Source organism: Melozone crissalis, unplaced genomic scaffold (assembly GCF_028551555.1).
Source record: "Melozone crissalis strain CALT ecotype California unplaced genomic scaffold, PUWL_Pcris_2 ptg000029l_1, whole genome shotgun sequence".
Taxonomy (NCBI): domain Eukaryota; kingdom Metazoa; phylum Chordata; class Aves; order Passeriformes; family Passerellidae; genus Melozone; species Melozone crissalis.
In genome coordinates, this window is record NW_026535807.1 from 20980362 (window position 1) to 21002469 (window position 22108).

A 22108-nucleotide genomic window follows, 5' to 3' on the forward strand; every position below is an offset into this window, starting at 1 on the left:
AAACACTCAAACTCTAATTAAGTCCCAAGTACTAAGAAGTCAGGAACAAGGAAGAAAAGGTAAATGTGCTGGAGGAATACTGAGGCGAGCACACAAAGGACCAGAACAAAATAAACGTTAATTAAAAGATAATGTCAAAGCGATAGAATGTTTTCATGGTGTAACAGTCTCCTGCTGCTAAATAAATACCAAGGTGAAGCCCAGGCATCCATCAAAACTGAATGCCAAGCCAAAGCCAGCATATTTTAAGAAAAAAGACATTTATCAGGGACTCTCATAAAGAGACATTACTCCTCCAGCAGAAAGAGTGCTTCTGGGCATTTATGCTGGGATTCATAGATACTGCTCGTGTTGATGGACCATTTTTCATTATATTATTGATTTAGCTGTACAGCTGTGTGAGAAATGCTTGTTGTAAATATTCAAGCAGGATTAATTAACTATGCTTAGAAATGGGGTTTTGACTTGAAACTCTTTTCTTATGTGCCTGAATTCCGTGATGTTGTCCCTGGGGTGAATCCTGACCAGTGAAAAGCACCAACAGTTCCGCTGCTGTTAGGCAGGATTACTATTTCACCTTTGCTTTCCTCATTTTCCTGTAGACCTAGGAGGACTTACTGGTACGAGCTGTTAATTTTATTGTACAGCGAAGATCTTATTTTCCCATCCAAAGATACCGTTAGTGTGGATTCGCCTTGAGGCCCTTGACGCTGCGTTTATAAACACCCCCCCCCCCCCCCCCCCCCCCAACATCAGAGCAGCGGCTTGTCCTGCGACCTCGCAGTTCCCTTGTCAAGGGCCATCTGGGGCTGTATTGCACAGCCCGTCCCGTCCATCCCTTGTACGAGCAGGGGTTAGCACGCTTCGCCACGGCCGGGCCCGGGGTCGCGCTACCGGCCCCGCCCGTGCTGCCGTGCGGCCGCCCCGCACCGGGCGGAGCCGGGGCCGGCCCTTCCCAGCGCGGCCCGGCGGAGGCGGGGATGTGAGTACGGGCACGGGGGACGGCAGCGGGGCAAGGGGAGCGGGGACAGCGGCGGGAGGGCCCGGCCGGCACTGCCCGGCCTGGGGGCCGCGGAGCCGCAGGGCCCGGCTGGGACAGCGACAGCGCCCGGAGCCCCCGCGGGCTCGGCCTGACACGGCCCGGCCCAGCCCCGCCCCGGCGGGAGGAGCACTGCTGGGAACGGGGAGTCCTGCCGGGAATGGGGTGTCCCTCCTGGAGTACGCCGGGCTCCGGAGAAATGCCCCTGTTCACAGCACCCACAGGGCCGAGGCTCCAGGCCCCGCTGTCGGAGCCGGGGCTGTCCCAGCCCGCCTCGTACCGCAGGGAGGCCGAGGGAAGGGCCGGGCAGCCCGGCGTGGGCCGTGTGTAGGCACCGGGCTGCGGGTTCTGGGGAGAAACCTCCATTGTCCTCGTGTTTCCTTTGGTTTGCTTCTCACAGGGTTTTGAAAGGGTATTCTTGAGCATGTTCAGGCTGGAAATAAGGATGTTTCTGTTTGTATTGTTCACCTGACAAAAGACCCTTGTGTCTTGCACAGTATGTTGCATGGCCTTTTCCAGACTTTACATTTCGGGGAGCAGGAGAGGTCTCGGCATGATTCAGAGAGGTGGAGTTTGGGGCACAGAAGGCAACCAGCAGGTGGTGGAATAGGCTAAGTGTGAGCACAGAATCCCATCTCAGCCTTGGCTTGACCTGCTGACCCACGTGTGCACACAGACGTCCACAAACAATTGGTGTGTGTCTTTGTAAACATAGAGCATTTAATAAACATTGCTGGGTTTGTGAATGCCTTGTGAAGGAGGGCTGTGAGCTGGCTCTGCTGTGCTCCCTGATGTTGGGAACATACAATGATTTGGAGGGGGAGGTTAAGGAAAGTATTCGTTAAAGGTTACAGGTGTGACATCCAGAGTTACAAGCATGTCCCTGGTTCTGTGCTCTGCAAATAAAAACCTAAGGCTTACTAGTTAGCTCAGACGGTCACAAAATAGTTTGTTGCTTTCTAGGAAAGGAGTGTAGAAACCTTTTCAAGCTTCTGTTGTTAGAAGCATGGTGGTCGTGATGTGTGTTTTGATACAGAATTTAAAATAGGAATCTAATCATGCAGGTAATGAAGGTTATGTTGACTGCAAACTGGGTGCACCTTTGAAGGTAGAGGTGCTGATTGACACATCTGGAAAGGCAAGGGGAGAGAACCAAATGTTTCAATTTTTCTGTAAAAAATACCATGTTTAAGAATTGTAAAGTTGGTATTAGGACTAATTTGTAATTTGGGCCTTCAGTGCAAAAGTGGTCAGTGTGTTTTGAAGTAGTGACTGGTGTGTGTTTGCTTGCCAAGGCCTCACAGGACGGAGCTGTACGAGGACCCTCCTCTGGGATGCTGGCCCATTGTGTATTCCCCAGACTACAACATCACCTTCATGGGACTGGAGAAGCTGCACCCCTTTGATGCAGGGAAATGGGGGAAAATCATCAATTTCTTGAAAGGTAAAAACATAACAGAAGGTGCCTGTTAAACCAACATTTGCACAAAACCTAACGAAAATTACGTGATTAGTACAGGCTTGTGTTGGGCTTACCAGACCTGAGTTGCAGTGTCCAAGGCCTTGTGCTTCCCTGCCTTTACACCTGGTGTAGCAGGAGCTGGGGCATTCCTGTGGCTGGTGAAACACCAGGTGTTAATGATGGTTTGCTGCAGGTGTAACTTTGTTACTCAGCCTGGACTGCACACAGGGCTCCTCAGGCTGAGGGAGAAGTGCCGCTGTAGCACTTCAGTCCATTCTTTAGCAGCCTCATCCTACTGCTCTGATGATGTTTGGAAAGAGCTTTGAGGCCCCTCCAGTACAGGCAGAGCTTCTTATGATGCTTCTAATTATTGCTGTTTAAACCATTTGTGGGATACAGGTAGAAATGCTTTAAGGAGATGCAAATGTAAGAACCAGGGGCAGGATCAGGGCCTGTGAAATCTTGACATTTATTCAATTAAAGTACGAACTTCCTCGTCAGGAGTAAAAACCAAAAACAACAACCAAAAAAAAAGGCTTTTTCTCTTGCCAGCTCAAAGGCTGTTGGTTGTCCTAAAGCCAGGCCTCTTCTCTTTATGTGGTCCTAATGACTCCTTCAGCTGATGATCCTTGGCAGTTCAGTATTGCCCTTCCCACTGCAGGTTGACTTGTATCCTTTTAACTGAAGTCAAACAATTTGAACACTCTAATAAACTCAGTAGATGAGTTTTGGCTTTTTCCTCTATCAACCTTAAATAATTTAGTGTTGAGTTCCACAACAGTTTTCTTAGTTAATCAGAATTTTTGCCTTTCTGTTTCTTCTGTGTAAAGCCTTTTCTTCCAGCTCTTTTTCTGTGACATGCCTATTCTCAAATGTCTCCGGCTTTCACAGAAAATTAGTTTTCCCAATTGTTTTACTGTCCTTTGAAAGGAGGAAGAAGGCCCAGGATGCCCCAGAGCCCTTGGTTTGCTGTAGCTGTGTAGCAATTCCTGGCAACAGCTGACCTCCCCTGTGCCTTACCACTGAGCAGATCAGCAGTGAGCATCTTTCCAGAGTTTGGCTCTGTTTACCCCAGTGCATGAATGAATTGTCCCTCAAGCCTCAGTCAGGAGAAACAGAAGCTTGCCAAAACAAATGTTGTCGCAGGTGCTGTTCTTGTAGAACACTTCAGAGCAAAACCTCTCGGTTTTCGGAGTTCTTTTTTTCTCCTCCAAGTATAAAATTAAAGAAGAGATACAGGCTTAGGAGGCCACAGCTGTGCAGCAATTAAATATCAAAATTTGCCTGAGAAGATCGGCAGGATTCCTTATAATTGTTGTTTGTAGTGATCATATGCACTCATTCTGAATTCTTGGAGTAAGTTGCTCTTATAAAACAAAGTTTTAAAATAATCTTTTGGTCTCTAAGGGAAAGAATATCTGCTCTTTGTTTTTTCTTGGAATTATATTGAGGTAGGGGTAATATAAATATCCTAATTAAGCTTGTTTGCTTTCATGAACATCTAAGTCATTACTTTGTTTTGAATTTTGATTTATTACTTTATTCTTCTGTGATTTAGGGGATTAAATCTTAGTATAAACTGTGGGATTTCTTAAAGCATGTTAAAATAATGGTGGCTCTTTGATGGTACAAGCACCAAGACTTCCCCAGTACACCGAGCCCTAAACTGTGAGGAGTTGTGTGATTTCAGTGTGTGTTCATCCTCTGTCAGTACCTGTGTGTCCTTTCAGTTCAACTCCCCATGATCTTAGCACACTCTGAAAGCTTCCTGTACACAATATTTCCCAAACACACGCTACCTGAACAGCTTGCCTGTGACAGAGGGGGTGTATTTGGAACACTTGCAAACTCTGAGCAACCGAAAGTCATTCCAGCAATGAACATGACAGAGGGAGTTACACACCAAGGTCAGAGCAGAGTGTTTGGAGGGGGCCATGGGGAGCTAAGCAGTGCTGTACAATGCCAATTTTTATTTCTCTCCTGTTGCAGAAGAAAAACTAATTGCAGATGACTTGATTGTGCAGGCACGGGAGGCGACTGATGAAGATCTCTTGGTTGTTCACACCAGGCGCTACCTTAATAAATTAAAGGTGCTGTACCTGCTCACTTGTTTTTCCAGCAAACTGTCCAGAGTGAGTGTCAAAGGCAGTGGATGTCTTGTACAGTTGTTTTAAATCAGCCTTACAGGTATAGAATGGTATCTGTGGATCACACAGATTGTTACTGAGATTACTGAAAGAAAACCACAGAAATATTGGGCACTTCACACTACAGAGGGATAACAGAGGGGAAAGAGGGTCTACCATATGAAATAGGTGACCTGGAAGGATATTTCAGGGAAATTAAACATAGGCAAAATTAGAATGTCTGAGATGTCAGTAATATTCTTGTTAGTGCCAGCGTTTTAGTGTTGAGCAGTGTAAGTTTTGCTGTATTCTGATAAAATACAGTTCTGCAATTGAAAATACAATAGAAACCACTAACATGGGAGTACTTTGTTGGATGTTTTCTAATGCAGGGATTGCTTTATGGGGTTTGGGGTTATGTAATCTTGACAGAGCATGTGTGTGGGGGTTCTGTGGTCAGTCTGTTGGGGGCAAGTACTCATTTCATAGTCAGACACTGCCTCTATCAGTGGAATATGGAGAGAGTTGAAAGATCAATGTAAGGGCATAACCAAGCACATTATCTGTTGTGAAGGTTTCCAGAGCCAGCTCGCAGGACTGCAGGGGGGGATGAAGAACATTCCTTGTATATTTCTAAAGGAAACATGAGTTTGTTTAGCTTCAGTGTGACTCTAAAGCATAAACGTGTGAGATTTCTGGTTCTGAATCTACCCAGTCATCTGTGGGTGGAATTGGGTAATAGATGAGTGCAGGTGACATTACTTTTTCTTGGCAACTCTGCTTGGAGGGCAGAAAGTGGATTTGTAAGAAAAAAGAACTCTTCCATTTCATAATTCAAAAGAAGTTATTTTGAGTCACCCATGCCCTTCCACAGTGGAAGAGTCCTCGGATTGCTATTTCTGGAATGTTTTATTTTTCTGTATAAACGATCTGTTATTTGTGTGAACTTTTTCACTCTTAACTGCTTTCCCAAATTCTCTTATGTTTCTTCATTCTTGCTATGAAGTTACATGCAATTTCATGCCTCATTAGATTTGATATTATTGCAGTTATTCTGGATATTGAACTTTTAATTCCATAGAACCACCCACCTCTTTTTCCTGAATCACTTCTTTGAAGCAGGGTTTAATGTGCGTAGCTCAGATTGGAATGCCAAAATAATATTTTTAGTACCTATGGGATGCTTTCACTTGTATAACTTGTGTCTTGTGGCCAAGACCAGCACTGTTGTGTGTATTCAGATGGGATTAACTGGGTGTCTCCTCTCCCCCTATTCTTGAGAGAATATTTCCTGCAAGTGTAGGAACTGGAAGGTGTTGTAGTGGTTGCACCAGCAGATTCCTGCCAAGCAGCAAAGATAAAAGTGCTTAGTTGCAAAAGCAAAATAATGTCCTAGACGTGAAAAAGCCCTGTGAAAGCTCTTTATTGCCTTATCCAAAGTCTACTGTGCTATTTTTCTTTTAAATCCAGACAAATAGGTATAAATGGCATAGTTTTATATTAGATCAGCTGGAAAGAGTACAAAGTTGCTTGCATTTTTCAGAATGCCCAGGTCTCCTGCATTTAAAATCTGAACATGAATTTGGTAGGAAATTGCCTACACTTGCAAGAGTAGGTGATGATTGGTGTCTTAGCAGCAGCTGAAAGGCCAGCTGAGCATTGGCAGAAGAGAAACAAAAAGGTGTGCACAAGGTCCTTGTGCTGCTGGAAATGAGGTCTGTGTTAGCAGGAAGGGTCTCCCTGTTTCCCTGCTGAGTCCTCACAACAAAGTCTGGCCTTTTGAATTGAGGCAATTCCCCCTCAGTTATTCCTCTGAAGAATTTAGATCTCCAAGGTAGTGACTGGACTGTGGGTCGCTTGCTTGCAGTACTTTTCCACTTGCTGTCTTCTTCTAGTGTTATGTAAAATTGTGAATTTCTTGTGTGTCAGCATTCTGACCTTTGGGAAGGAGGTAGGCAAGTAGGTTAGAGCCAGTTTCTGACTGTGCTTTTCTCATTTTTTTTCATGAGAAGTTCTATGGTAACAAACATGAGCCAACACTGAAATGCAAATGCTGAGGATAAAGCTGGTCTGGGAATTTGTTGTGGTGAATGGTGGAAAACAAAACCAGCACACTGAAGAATAAAGCATAAAACATTCCACGGATTTTCAGTTCCTAAGTGGAGAAGCATTTTCCTTCACGTGTAGCTGCCTTCTTGAACCCCCAGACTTTGCTCCCAGTTGGTGACTCCTCCCCTCTGCTGGGAATCACTGGTCCCAGTTCAGGCCCAGGTGTGGGCAGCGAGTGGCAACAGGAATGGCCCCAGCTGTGACCACGAGCCTGGGAGCCAAAACTCCCACCACACCTGGACTGCTCACCTCCACCTAAAAACTGCAGCTCATAATTGCTGGTTTGAGTCATGGTTGCTCGCCGTTCTCTCTGTTGACATTAATCTTACTTTAAACTTTGGTAAAACTTTCTGTGTGATTATCGTTCGCATTTGAGGTAAAATTTATTTTTTATCCAAATGTGACCTTTTAATTTCCATTTTAGAACAACAGGATTGAATATAGTTTTTAATAATGTGTTTGTTCAAAAGCTAAAATGTCTTGCAAAGGGGCTTTATCAAGATTGACTGTACTAAAAAATAATTAAAGCACCTTGTGATGGACAGCTGATAAGATGGTAACAGAAAAATGTCTTGCAAATATAAAAGTAGAGAGATTTTGAAATTAACTGTTGGTGAAATATAGTTAGGACTTAGGCACTGCATGAACAATGCCACCCCTTCATGCACCCAGTAGTACCTGGTAATTGAAATATTGCTAACTGGAAGGTTATTTTGAGCATCAGAGGACCCTGAGATGGGGATGTGATTGCCTTTGGTTCAAATTGCCCACCTGTGCATGCTGCCAGCTGTGAAGAGCTCAGGAATGGGGCAGCCAATGCCCTCAGTCTCCTTACAGTTCCTAATGCTGCAGAAAATAGGATCTGTTCAGACTCTCTGTACATGGTGGCAAGTCCTAATCCTCAGTCCCTCAGTGTGTCAGTACTGGTTGGACAGGTATATTCTTGCTTGTGACTTAGGCTTTGAAATATATTTAGCAGTGTTATCACTAGTAGCAGTGTTAGTGGAAGTTCTTTGAAGTAATCAATGTGTTTGCAAAAAAAAAAAGCATTTGCATATTGCAAATATTTTGTGTTCTAACCTTGAAGACTTTTGAACAAATTGTTTCCTTAAAACATTTTCCAGAAGTGTTTCATATGCTAAATAAATTTTAATCAGTTCTCTATGCTAAAGTTTGTACTGTGTGTTCATTTAAGTGTTTGAACTTCTTAGTTCAGTTGTCTGTTTGTTTGTGTTTGCTTTCTCCTTGGTATATCCTTTTGATTCCACACAGGAATAGATATTTTAGGTTTGAACAATGTATCAAGTGTAGCCGAAGGGCATTTTACAATTCTTCCTCCCAATTTGAAGGATTTATATTTTCTGAAATACTGCCTTCCTGAAAACTTGCTGATTTGATACATTTTGATCCTAACATCTGGAAAGTGATGATTCTCATAGTTAAAAACTTGAGGATGAACCTGTTTAGAGGTCAATAATAAGAACTTGTGTGGTCACTTCCATCTAAAAATAACAAAATTCTTCCTAAGGACCTGTGAGCACCTTTTCAATAAATAACAACTAATGAGAGAGCTAAGTGTCATCATCCAACCACAATAATTCCAATTAATTGGAGCTCTCTTTTTCCCCTTTGCAGTGGTCATTTGTTGTGGCTACAATCACAGAAATTCCACCAGTTGCCTTTCTTCCCAATTTCATTGTTCAGAGAAAAGTTCTGAAACCTCTACGAACCCAGACAGGAGGAACAATAATGGTAAGGTGCTCTTGATGCACTTTTATCATGTTTAAATTTGTTCATCAAGCACTGTAAATCTGGGAGTTGTGGTGGTTCTGTAACTGAGATTGTCAGCCTTGGACAGTGCTGCCGTGCCAGATACAGGAACAGGGTTTATTGCAGCTCCCACATGTCTAAGGTGAGTTAGGCTGGGAAATACAAAAGTTAAACCAACTTTTTTAAAGGACTGTTTAAGGATTTGAATTCTGAAAGAACCTGCTGGGCTCTGGATAAGTCTTTAGATGTACTGGATTATGGTGATAGGCCAGGTGACAAAAGTGCTGCCTCCTCCAAGAAGGCACGAACTGGCAAAAGCAGAGATGGAGAGGAGGAAGGAGAAAGAATTTCACGTAGTTCAAGGTGCTTAAAAATATTTGGTTGTCACTCAGAGCAAGTCCTGCTGAGCAGGGACCTGCAGAATTTCCTCTCATTACAGCCATGCTGTCACTGCAAGATTGTCACAGGAATGAAGGCAGTGGTCTGAGAGAGGAACTTGGGAAGAGTTTAGAGCTTCCTGGTGCTTTGCCTTGGATATTCTTGACAGGAGCTCAGTGTGTGTGAAGCCTCTTTCAGCTTGGTTCCAGCTAGGCAGTCCTTTTCTCTGCTTTGCTTATGTTTTTCACTGTGCTTGTGCTATCTTTAACTCCCAGGTGTGTGTTCACCAGTTAGAAATGTGCTCAGGTAGAGGAGGCACCTACCCCAATGGTCTGGTTTTTCTCATGGCTTCTGAGACACAGATGCCACTCCTGGGCACTTTGGGATTCATCTTGAGGCCATGTGCTGTTATTTTAACCTTTTTTATTTTTTTTTTTCCATTATGGGGAAATAGGAATGTACTTTAAAAGCAATTTTTATTCATCTGACAATAAAATTTGTACAGTACAAGTCAGAAGTGCAATTTTCTGCTATTCCTGATGGGCCTGTTTATTACAAAAATTCCTGTTGAGTTTCTCTACTTTTTAATGATATTTTAGCAATATGAGAAGATTGGGTTTTGGTGAGGAATCCCTAGGAAGTGTGATAAATTGCAAATAATGTGTTCTCCCTGGGACTTAATGGGTTTTATAGTTCAGAAACTGCAATCTTTCCCCAAGATCTAATTTGTGTAAGTTGGCATGATCATAGCAGGATCATGTTTACCATGCCAATAGTTGTCCTAGTACTGAATTAAAACCACTCAAATATAAATATTGGTTATAAAGATTTCATAACTGTCCAAACTTCATTTTGGATATGATGTGTAATTTTTTCTTTTCATGACTGCAGACAAAAAATAATTTTTAAATGTTTTCTCTCCCTGTTTTTTCTTTCGCTTGTAACTAGGAATATCCTAAAGTAATATTACTTTTAACAGACCAGTTAAGCAATGCTGCACTTAAATGCTTGTATGACTTTTTCTGGCCAAAATAATCAGGATTTTCAGTTAAAATTACATCATTTAAGCCTTGTGTATCTCTTACCTGTCAATGCTTTCCCCTCCCTGAAATGTCACTTGAGTTCAGAGGAGAGATACAGGCACAGTTTTCTTGTGCTGGAGGGCAAAAGAGCAATAAGAATCTATACCCTGCATGTTCTATCCTATAAAAAGTAGAAGTACCAGGACACTTCACACTGGAGCACTTGTCTGGTCCCATCCCCAGCTGGAACTCTGGTTTTTTATGTCTGTGTTCCAGGATTTTGAGCTTACATTCCTCTATCAGTGCACGAACAGGAAGGACATGAGGAGCTTCTTTGTCATATTTTACTTTTCCCAGCACTGCTCTTTCCCTTTTCCAGCTGCCAGAGAAGGAAATACAGATGAATAGCAAATACTCTTTCAGCTCCTTATGCTGAGGGAATTTTTGTTAAGGGTTGTACTGGGGGATCTGGTTCAGTGGCAAAAGATCTGAAAATTCCACGGGCCTGTTGGAATGCCAGGAGTGGTTTGGGGTGGAAGCAGAAATTAGCTGTTGCCTCATTTGTTTATGGAATTCCAACTGTATTTTTTTTTTTTTTTTAAGGCAGGAAAGCTTGCTGTGGATAGAGGCTGGGCCATCAACGTGGGTGAGTACAAATTTGGTGATACCCTAAAGAGTGTATTAAGAGCATCTGAATGTTCTCATTTACATCTCTTTGCAAAGCCCATCAATGTTTTTAGTATCTGGCTTTTGTTTAGTTTGTAGCTTTTCATCCCTTCGACTTTTCTGTTCAGGGGGTGGTTTCCATCACTGCTCCAGTGACAAAGGGGGAGGATTTTGTGCATTTGCTGACATCACACTGGCCATCAAGGTAAGAACTGCTCTTAAACCCCTGCCTTGTGCTGTTTCTGCAAATGGAGGAGAAATCCATGTGAATTCCTAAGAACTAATTTACATCTTAATGGGGGAAAATGAAGCTATTTCCAGATGGGCAGGAATGGGGACATGGAGAGTTGTAAAGTGGAAGGGAAGAGTTGCAGGGGTCAGAATTATCAATGTAAATAGGCATGACTGTAATTGCATTGATAATGTTGTCATTGCAAAAACCACTCCAAATCAAACCAGATGGATTTCTAATATCCTCAGTGATAATTCTCCTGGCCTTGCAGGTGAACCTGAGCATTCCACATTGATTTCAGCGGTGACAGTCAAGACAAATAGAGAGACAAAAATCCCCTTTCTGCATCAAACTGCACCGTACAGGGCTCAGACTGGTTCAGATTCATGAATAAAAATGTGAATGACTCCAAAATAGTCACCAAATGGGAATGAATGCATTTGGTATTTAGCTGTTGAATGGCTGAAGTAAGAGCCTTCTGCAATTAGGGCTTATTTTTATCAAATGAGCTATGGTATATTTGTATACTAGAATATTTATAAAGTATCAGTAATAATCAAACACTAAAGAGCTCTAATGATTGTAGCACACCATGTGACATAACATCCTAATTTCTGTACATGGCAATTTGCAGAAAAGTAATCCACAGTGTTCTTTTTTCACCTACCATTAAAATACAGATTGAGAAATCAGTGGGTGACAGTTTGTACAAAATCTTTGGGTTTTACCATGTCTATATTAAAGATGGTAACTTAGCAGCAAAGTTAAGACTCAAAGAAGTAAAAGCCTTTTTTTTCTTCCCAGACAGAATAAGAAATTAATTCTGTCACTAAAAGTGGCTCCAAGGCACGCAGTCCTTACAGCAGCTTTTCCTAAACACTGAATTTTAGGGTGTTGCAGTTGGATGCTGTCACCATCAGCTCTGTGATCCCTCAGTGGGCCTGGCCTCTTCCTTTTATCTGGTGGAAATGTATAGGGCTTTTATTTTAACAAAAATTACCTTTTTATGTCAAATAATGAGATGTTTACATTAAGTATGAGAATCGTGTCTCAGTTTGTTTGGTGACTGTAACAAATAGATGTACCCTCCATTCAAATTCCAACTGTCATGCACTGTGCAATCTTAGAGCTTCCAGTTCAATCTGTCACCTAAATTCATAAATTTTCCCATGTTTTTCCTTGCTTATATATCCAGTTCTTATTTGAGAGAGTACAAGGAGTGTCTAGAGCCACAATTATTGATCTGGATGCTCATCAGGTGAGTAGTTTACCTGTACTCAGTGCTGTGGATGTTTTGCTTAAAATAAAAGTGTGTGATAAATACCTTTTTTGAATACGAACATAAAATCACGGAATACAAAGTTAACCACAGACGATGAAAAACTGTGAAGAGTTGATTCTTCAGTTATTTTATGGCCCAAAAGGCTCTTCAGCCAGTTTAATAAAATTAACCTGAGTTGCAGCTCCATCATGTGGCTGCATGAAAAACCTTGCTGCGTTGCACTCGCGTGAGAAGCAAGGATCTCTCCAGACACAATCCCAGCTGGTTCCCAACGCCTGGTCACTGCAGCAGCCTCTGCAGGGGAGGGATTTGACCTTCAGTGGTTTAATTTTAAGCCTAGCTTCAAGCTAATGAGGTAAAGGATCCATCCCTCTTCACCTGCTGGAGTGAGTTACTGTGGTACTGAGATCAAATCTCAGCTTTGGTGGGATTTGCAAAATAAATCCTGAGAGGCCAGAGATGGTATTTTTAGAAAGGCAGTTAATGCACCAAAGTGATGTCCAACCTGAGGCATTTCAGGTGATTTATTATGTCTAAAGAAACCATTTTTACACCGTTCTGGGGCACTGAGGAAGCCTAATGGCTGCAAGTTTTTAATCTTGTGTCATTTCTCTTATGTGTCCTAAAATCACCATGATAGCAGGACACAGATGGTGCAGCAGAAAGGTGTTTGGTGTTCATGGTTCTCTTCAGCCTCTCTGTCAGGCCGTGGATTTGTTTTGTGCTACGTGGGGATGGTTTGGTTTTGAAAAACACTTGGGATGTATTTTGGTTTTCAGATGTGCTGGTAGTCTCAGTGTGCACATTAAAGCACCTGTTGTTTCCTTTCTTGGGGGAATGAGAGGTATCTGAAGTAGCTCAGCAGATCCTGTTTAAGGATGCAGATACTCTCATCTTGTGACTGTTCCAATTCTTAGTGCAATGCTGAGTTTCACCTCTCATAAGGAAATGGTTCCCCCAGAGGCTTTCATATTCCTAGGCTTGTGTGCATGAGCTGTTTATTTGTGGACTAAATATGCTGAAGAAATAAATAGAGTTGCCATTTGTCAGCATAAAAACTGAATTACAGCAGCTGTATCTATGGAAATGTCTGTTTCTGTACTTTAAGTGAAATTCCAGGGAGAGGGGCTGTGGTCCTTTATGATACACTGATTTAAATAAAATTATCTTAGTGATTGCTGTAGTAAAATGATTTATATATTAGTGAAAATCAGTGAGGGACAAAAGATTAGTATTTAAATTCAGAAATGGGGAGGGGGGACTGTTCCAAACCTGAGTTTTCTCTCGAGCATCCCTCTTCACACCCAGTACAATTTTTTGTAGGGAATTTCTTGTGGTAAACTGCTGGGTTGTTATTGTTTGTAATTTTTCCAGGGAATACTTACCTCACCCAGGCTTGAGTTATCAGGAGAGCTGTAGTCTGCTTTATTTATTCATTAATTCTTACATAAGAATACTCAGTATTCCTGCAGCAGTTGAAAGTGACTTTTTCTTGCACATTTGGAAGATGATAGATCTGTTTGGTGGTCACAGTTGCTTTTGTTATGCTCTTGAGGACAATTAGCTTCTGATTTTTGCTTATTTTTCTCACATGTGTAATGAGATCCAAGCAAATTACCTTCAGAGAGACAAGGATTTTATTTGTGGTAATACCCGCAGTCTTCAGACTGATCCCATCAAGCCCCCCCAAACTGCACACCTCAAAGTAATCTCCAGAACTATAAATAAGAGAATTACACAGGAGTTATGAATATTAGAACCTCTGTGGTGTTAATTACTCTAGAATCCACTGTATATTTAATTCTGTGTTGTCATGCTAGAATAGCTAACTGTAAATTTCCTGCAGGGAAATGGCCATGAGAGAGACTTTATGGATGATCCTCGGGTTTATATTATGGATGCATACAATAGATATATTTACCCAGGGGATGGTTTTGCTAAACGTGAGTATAACTGAGATTCATCTTCCCAAATATTCCAGACCTACTGTGTTGTTATCTGACTTCTTTATTTACTGCAAAGCTTCCTTGCAACACTGTTACCTAGATTTCTTTTTTTTTATTATTATTTTTAATTTCACATCGTTTTCACTGCTCACTGTGATGTGTCATAACAGTGTTCATGCTGCAGTGTTTTCCCTCACTTCAGGAATGACATTTTGGAGTGCAGGGTGTGGAGAGGTGTCAGTGGATGTTATTGGCAATCCATTCCAGAGCTTGGAGCAGGAAGCTGAATAATCCTTTGATTTGAAGAGAGTTGTTAGAACTTCATCTTTCCCTTATATTACATTTATGAGAGGATTAGCTGATAGTGAGTAAAAAGGTTTCATGTTCTTTTGAGAGTGAAGTTATAACATATTTAGGTGTTGGCTGGCCAGTAGAATTTGTTAGATAAGCATGAAGGAAACAATCTGCATCTGAATGTGGCACAAGGTGGGAAGCAAAGCAAGTCCTGGAACAAAACCATAGAATTTAAAGTTGGAAAGTCCCTCTGAGGATGAGTCCAACCATTCCTCCAGTACTGCCACCAGTGACCAGTGTCCCTAAATGCCACATCCAGGCTGTTAAATCCCTGCAGGGATGGGGACTCCCCCTTTCCCTCTCACCCCCACATTAAGAGCTGGTCCTTGATTTGGGTTGGTTGTGGTTTGTTTTTCCCTGCTGTGTTGTGTCTGTTGTCTGTTGTGTCTTGTGGCCTGCCACAATTAATTAGTGGGGCTTTGATAATGGTTAAATTGGAATGCAAAAGCTCCACGTTTATTTGGTCTTTGATTCTGCTGCACTGTCATTTACTACAAGCTCAATTTGTTCACTGAATCAGGGGTTGCTGGGGGAGTTGTTCTGCTGTTGGATTCCTTCAGTGATGCTGTTGTTCTGAAAAACCTACTTCATTTGGATTCTTGACAAGAGTTAGGTGCAGTGCATTTCACTGCTGTCTTTTGACTAATAAAGATACTAAGAATTGTAGTACTTCAAGGTTTTAAGCTAAAAAATGACCATTTAAAGCACACCATGTCTGGAGGCAGACAAATGGCAAGCAAATATGGGGGGTTTTCCCCCAAGAGAAGCATCCTTTCATTAATGTATCACATGGCAGCATTTGAACAGATGGATTAAGACCAAAACAGAGTCAGTCCTTGTTAGCAAGTCTGAAGCACTGAGCTGCAGTGCCACACTGAATTCCAGCATTCCTTTTCTGCAGATGAAGGATGAGCTGCACAGGGCTGGGCCAGAGCCAGTGAATATGTAGCTCCTTGCACTTTGCATAAGAATGTCTAAATAGGATTTTTGTGGCTAAGTCCCTTAAACCCTTTCCAGTAGGTGACCAGGCAGAGATGGGGTCACAGGGGGAATCTCCTTGCAGAGGGGCAGAGGCTTGAACACGAGATTTTGGATCCTTAGGGTGAACTCCAGTTGATCACTGTCTCCTTGGACTTCCTGCCTGTTTCTTCCAGGTTTTATTGCAGGAAGCTCTTCAACACATTTTTTGCCCCATGGGCTTCAGTAGGGAGGGGAGAACAGGGAGAAGCTCACCTTGCCAGTGTTAAGCCATAAGCATATTAAGTCCCTGGCAAAGCAGCATGGAATTACACAGGCTTAGGAGGAGAAAGAGGGATAAGGAATAGCACTGGTTCACTGAAGAGAAAGCAGGAAAGGCTGAAATTTTGAGAAACCATAAAGAAGCAAAAATCTTTGAAATTAATATTGATGCAATATAAAATAACAGGATGAAAAAGAAAAGCTTCACTGATGCTGAACAAAGATGAAAAGCAGAACAAAAGGCAGCAATCACAAGAGGAGTTGTCATTGAGGGCATTCTTGCACACTTGGTGGGGGCTGAATCCATATTTAAGATGTGAGACTCTACATCATTTAGTGTGAGGAAGAAGTCATGCCTTGGAACAGCTCTGGCATGGCTTTGATTAATTCAGTCACACATCCCTCCATAAAAGCACCCAACATTCAGCTGCATAACCTTGGGTTTCTTTCCTTTACCTTCTCAGCCTTCATTTTCTACTTCTATTGCTTTATTAGAAGCATTAGAAATAATTTGATTTGAATTAAGAATTGACATTTGCTCTTCTGGTAGGATTACAGGGTAAGAACATTAAATTGAAAATGCTTGGGGCAAAGCTGAATCTTGTTATACATTCATAAAGCAGTTCACATAAATTCATGATCCCTTGCTGTGAAATTTTGAGTGTTGTGATAAAAATAAAACATCTTCATAATTTCTCAGTGATATTTATCTTGGTTTTCCCCCAGCTGTTTCCTCTGCAATAGCAGTTCAGTGTTTTCTTTGCCTTACGCTTTATTTAAGTTACTTTTAAGTTAATAATTTTCTTTATGATTTCTCTGCTGCTTGGTAACTGGACTTGCAGATCAGCTGTGTTTCAATAACATTTTCCATTTGCATCTCAGATTATATTTTTTTGTCCTGCATCTAATTTTCTCTCTTCAATGGAATTTTTTCAAGGTCATTGTGCTTTACATTTGCTGAGAAAACAAGCAGTTGAATAGTTTTATTTAATTCATGTTTCTGTGAAAATGCAGTGTATTGAGAGAGCTTCCAGAAATGTAAATTTTTTCGCCTGCTTACCTAAATGGTGCATTTTCTTTCAAAGCTTTGTTTATTGAGCGGTGCTTGCTTTGCTGTCCTTCAGGTGCCATAAAACGCAAGGTGGAACTGGAGTGGGGCACAGAGGACACCGAGTACCTGCAGAAGGTGCAGACCCACGTGGAGGGAGCCCTGAATGAATTCCAGCCTGACATCATTGTTTACAATGCTGGCACTGACATTCTGGATGGGGATCCCCTGGGAGGCCTGGCCATTTCCCCCCAGGTGTGTCACAGACCATTTCCACCCTCCTGTCACAGACACACAACCCCCTTGCCCTTCACCCTTCTCTTCCTTCTTCCCTCTCCTGACTCTGAATATTTCTGTTCTTCTGGTGCCTGTTCCAGTACCATTCACCTTCTCTCTAAAATACACTGATTGCCAACACCCAAACAGTAACCAGAGAGATACATATATTTTCACACTTCACCTGACTTCTCTTTTCCCTGCTTGGTTTGTTCTTTCCTTGGTTCTTTTTTCCCCTTACATGACCCATTTTGCAATGTATTTCTTTTGTCACCTGCCCCCAGTGTGTATCTTACACTTAATTTCTTTTGTATCAATCCCAGCTGTTTTAAGCTACCCTCATGGTTATAACAATTTTGTGCAGCCTGGCTGTGCATTCTCAGCAAATGAACAGTTACTTTCCTTTTCTTGACCTTTTTCTTCAGATACCATTTACTTTCCCCAGTTTGCTACCAGACTCAAATTTTGGTTTATTCTGTAAAGTTTCATAGAAGTCTTTACCTTTCTGCTTTTCTTAAAATAAGCAAAAATTTACAGTCCTCTTATTTCCTTCATGGGTTTTTGTGATTCCTTCTCTTGACAGTTCCTCTGTGCTGTCTCTCTCCTGTTTCACATTTAGGTCTCTTTAATGACCACCAGATCAATACAGAGAAGTGCTTGTTTGATCTGTGAGCTCTCAGATTCCCCTCTTTGAGCCACCACTTGGTCTGTTCAGTTTTAATTCTGCTCAGTTCTCTTGCACAAAGGAAGAGCTGAGGGGCTTGGACTTGGTTGGGACCTTGGAGAGGAGATGGCCCGAGGTGTGAGGTGGGGTTTGGTGAAGCAGAGCCCACTGGCAACCAGGGAAGTGACAACTTGGTCATAGGGAGATACTTTGGATTTGCCTCTACAAAAACCCCCAAATTTCTGCACTTTGATTAGGAGCAGTGTTCACTGCCAAGAAAAAGGAGTTGCTGTAGCTTTCTGGGTTCTGTGCAGATACAGAATGTGAGGATGGGGGAAGAAAGGTGAAGCAGCTTCCCTGGCCACGAGGAGGGGTGAAAGGAATTCTCTGCACAGCTGGAGGGAGCTCAAGCCTTTAGTGTCTGCTCTAAGGGCAGAGTTCTTGTCCCTGGTGTGCAGGCTTGAAATCCCAGTGCTGGAAAGGCATCGTGCCTGCACAGTCCCTCTTTTCAAAGGTCCTTAGTGCAGGCTCCACTTCTGCTCCTGAAGATGTCATTTGTATTTTAAGCTCCTGCTGCAGTGTTAGTTGTGCCCAGAATGGGGCTCTCAGAGTGCTCTGAGTGATGGTTTCCTGAGTGATGGTTTCCTGAGTGATGGTTTCCTGGTTCATGAGGCTGTAAAAAAGCCTGCGGTGCATCAGCTGAGTCCCTCTTCCCTTTGTTTGGGAGTGGGAGCAGTGCCAGGCTGTTGTTTTCCACAGAAATGTGGGAGTAAGCCCAAGTTTTCCCCTCAGCTCCAGCAGACTCTCCCTGGAGCTGCTGGAGCAGTGAGGCTCCTGAGAGCAGGGGTTGCTTCCAGTTCTGGTGTGGGATAATAGTGATGCATCCTCTGCTGGGTCCCCAGGGCCCTGCAGCTCCTTCTGTAATTCTGCTGCTTCCTTTAAGGATCTGTTTCTAATAGAATTCTTCAGTTTCCTTTGTCTTACTGTTCATTTGTTATTCCTGGTTCTTTCCCAGGGCTGTGTCAGACCGTGCAGTGAACAATATTCTTGGATGGTTTTACAAGATACTTTTTTTCTGCTATATTTGTGTTTTATTCTTTCCCTTTACCATCTCTTTGTGGTCTAATTAATAGCAGGGTGTTATTTCCTGACGTTCTTCCACTCTTCCTGTAACCAGCCTGGGCAGTGCATGTTCATTTTGAAACACTTCTACTGCTGCTTCTTGGATTTGTGTATTTTTATTTTATTGCATTTATTTTATTGCATTGTGATGCCTTTTCCCTTCACCAGCTTTGTAGTTATTTAAGTTTTGAGCTGTCCATTGTAAGCTGCTGTCTGTTGTGTTGCAAGTGTTTTGTGTTTTGCTTTTTTTTTTTTGATGAGTTCTAATGAATTGCATGTATCTGGAACTCTGCTTTTACAAAAGTAGATTTTTAATTCTGTTCTCACTCATTCCTGAAGTACTTTTGACTCTCATGGGCTTATTTCAAACCCAGAAGACTCACACTCTGCTCTTGCCTGCGTTCAATGACAGTCCACCACCTCTTGGTCAGCAATCTTTGCTATTTTTCAATTCCGTACCCTTCTCCTAGTAAGAATAGAAAGAATTTTTTTCTTTTTATGGATTTACCATTGCTTACATTCTGCAACTTCCCCTTCAGCCATAGATTCTTGTAGCATTAACCACCGGCTCTTATTGCAGAAACTGGGACTTGAGATTCAGCCAGTGATTGTGAATATGTAAAACTTGATTTGAACTTTGGGCTTTTCTGTAAGATTGTGAAATTTTGATCAAGTTGCTAAACTTTTGACAGATGGTGCTGTGCAAGTTGAGCACAAACTAAAGCATTGTGAATTCAGAGAGTCTTTCCTGGTCTCAATTCCTCACCTGGGAAGTAGGTGTAAAATTTGCAATCAGTTTAGGCTTTATGGCCTTTGAGTGGGAATTCTTGTAGGAATTTGTACTAAAAACTTTTATCTGCTGTGTCCTCTAAAACAAGCCAAGGATATTTGATTTGCTGGGGGTTTTGTGGGATGGTGTGGTTGGGTTTTTCTTAAATGATCAGACATGCAAACCAGCTAACAGGACTGATTTTTTAATTGTTACTGTAAACTGTAAAGCCCAAACACTTCGCAAGCATCCAATACTGTAAATGCATAAACCACAGGTTAGAACTGAAGCATCATGTTGCTCTCACTTATTTCTCCCTGTGGTGGCCTTGCAGGGCATTGTGAAGAGGGATGAGGTGGTGTTCAGGGCTGCCAGGAGCCGCGGGGTGCCCGTGCTGATGGTGACATCCGGCGGGTACCAGAAGAGGACGGCGCGCATCATCGCCGACTCCATCCTCAACCTGCACAGCCTGGGGCTCCTGGGCAGGCAGCAGCCAGCCTGTGCTCTGGGGAGTCCCAGCCTGGATCAGATGGTCAGAGACTCTGCCAAGGACTTCAGCAACTTGTCACTGCAGTGACAGGTCACTGAATGTTGGTCACATAACCCAGAGGCAATACAGAGTAACTCTGTCTAACTGCCGCATTTATCTTGAGCTAAGGCGACACATCCTTTTAAACTAATTGAGATATGCACTCAAGGGTACTGTCTTTGTGTCTAATATTGCTGTAGAAAGCTTAATTTGCTTCTCTGATTAAAGAGTGTGGGGTGGAGGGGGGCGGGTCTGTTATGTTAGAAGATCTATGCAGTTGGTATCCAAAGACTGTCCCAGACCTGTTTCAGATGGTGCAGCATGGTCTGAGGGGGGAGGAATATGGACTAAAGCTATTGTTTTGTGGGGTTTTTTAAATACTGCATTTTATTTATTGCTTTTTAAATTGAAATACTGTTAGAAAATGAGTTCTGTGCAGACTTCAGCTGTCAGTGTAACACTAAAGGGAAGTGCAATACTGTAAAAGCCAGGGCAGTTTATTTATGGCTTTGAAGCCATAGACAGTTAGAAGGAATGTTTGTAAATTCACTTTATTCCTTTTGTTGATAGTGACTTAAATCTTGCTCATAAACACCTTGTGAAATAGAATATGAAACACCTTTGGCTCCTTATGCAAATGAGCCATCAGGGCTCACCATTTCCAGTCTGGTGTTCCAGATGAGCTCTGCATGTGACAGGCAGTAGTTCCCATGCACTGGAACTCACAGACAGAGGAACTACAGTCCAGTGAAAGCTGATCTTACAGTTCTCAGCAACCCTGCGAAAAAACTATGTAGAAATATAGGCTGTCTTACTATTGCCAGCTTGCCATGTATAAAACAGTGAGGAGTAGATTTAAATTATTTTTCCCCAACTAGTGCTGTGCTTTTCACTTGCTCAGAGATCAATGGTACTTCTAGTTGCAGTCATAGTTGGTAAGCAAATCCTTCATTTTTCTTGTTCATTAAGGAATGCAGTGACATTCCTACATTGAGATAATGTGCTAACTTTATATGGAGCTTTTAGGAGGATTTGGGAACAAAGTAATGTATTCAAAGCAAATTCAGTTGCACTACCTGGGAAGTTTGGCATTAGGTACTGTTTGTACCAGTGGGTTGTAAATGTACTACTAAACTGTATATTTTGCAAGAGCTTTTATAACTTTCACTGATTTGTACAACAGGTTTTATGTTGTGTTTAGGTTGGAGCCATCCTGTGAGGGAGGAGGAGGGTTTTCCTTGTAGAGTTGTTGTGTAAGCTATTTAAGGAATGTTTAATTCTAATACTTACCTCATTTAGTGTTCATGTTTATGTCATGGAGTTTGTCCATTGTAGGAATTGCACAGCTGCTATAAATACCTGCTTTAAACCAGATCTGACCTATTGCACTAAGCTTAAGTTGCTACACTGGGATTAAAGAGCACTTTTAAAATTCTTACTAGAAGGACCATCAGAGTATGACTAATGTTGAGATTTATTTTTTCTATACTGTCTGACATTACTGAAAGGTGTTGTTATTCTTTCATATAATTTTTATAAAATTCTAGATTACATTTCTATGAACTAAACCCCCATCATAACACCATATGGTCTGTCCCCAAACATTTGCTGTCTGTGTTAACATGTTTCTATAATTTCCCCTCAGTGGAGATTAAAATTATATTGAACAATGCTGACTGACTTCTTGTCACTTCACATGGATCTTAGCAGTCAAAAAGTTGGGCTGTAGCAGTTTATTGAAAAGACAAGAAGATGTATTTTTCATATTTAAAATGTGTCTGAAACTACAGTGAGTCTCAAGGGTGAGTAGTACAAGGTTTGTCAACAGCTTCTCTGAGAGTTCAGTGGTGACTCCTTGAAGAGAGGTTGCAAGTTTTGTGTCCAAATACTTTTAAGATGTCATTATAAGGGGTTAAAGTCACTTTCTAACTCCCAAGTTCTATTTCATTACCTACCTTGTAAGTCCTAATCCAAGTATTTCAGTATTAGAGGTGTTAACTGGTTACTGAGCTTCTGATAAAACTGCAGTATTTTTAGAGACTTTTATAAATCAGTGTCTTCTCAGAGAGCTGAAT

The 22108-nt window shown here is 42.0% G+C and overlaps 1 protein-coding gene across 1 annotated transcript; it reads left to right on the forward strand.

Annotated features, from left to right (window-relative positions):
* The first annotated feature begins 917 nt into the window (after positions 1-917).
* HDAC11 (histone deacetylase 11) lies at positions 918-21705 on the forward strand. The gene is made up of 10 exons (XM_054281074.1): positions 918-982; positions 2335-2483; positions 4491-4591; positions 8372-8488; positions 10510-10552; positions 10701-10777; positions 12000-12062; positions 13933-14029; positions 16750-16928; positions 19839-21705. Coding segments are annotated over exons 1-10 (1071 nt in total). The 5' UTR covers positions 918-980; the 3' UTR covers positions 20082-21705.
* Positions 21706-22108: the final 403 nt, after the last annotated feature.

Coding starts and splice junctions, on each gene's coding strand:
- HDAC11 (XM_054281074.1), top strand. Junction 8,489..10,509: donor AGACAGGAGGAACAATAATG/GTAAGGTGCTCT, acceptor TTTTTTTTTAAG/GCAGGAAAGCTTGCTGTGGA. Junction 14,030..16,749: donor AGGGGATGGTTTTGCTAAAC/GTGAGTATAACT, acceptor GCTGTCCTTCAG/GTGCCATAAAACGCAAGGTG.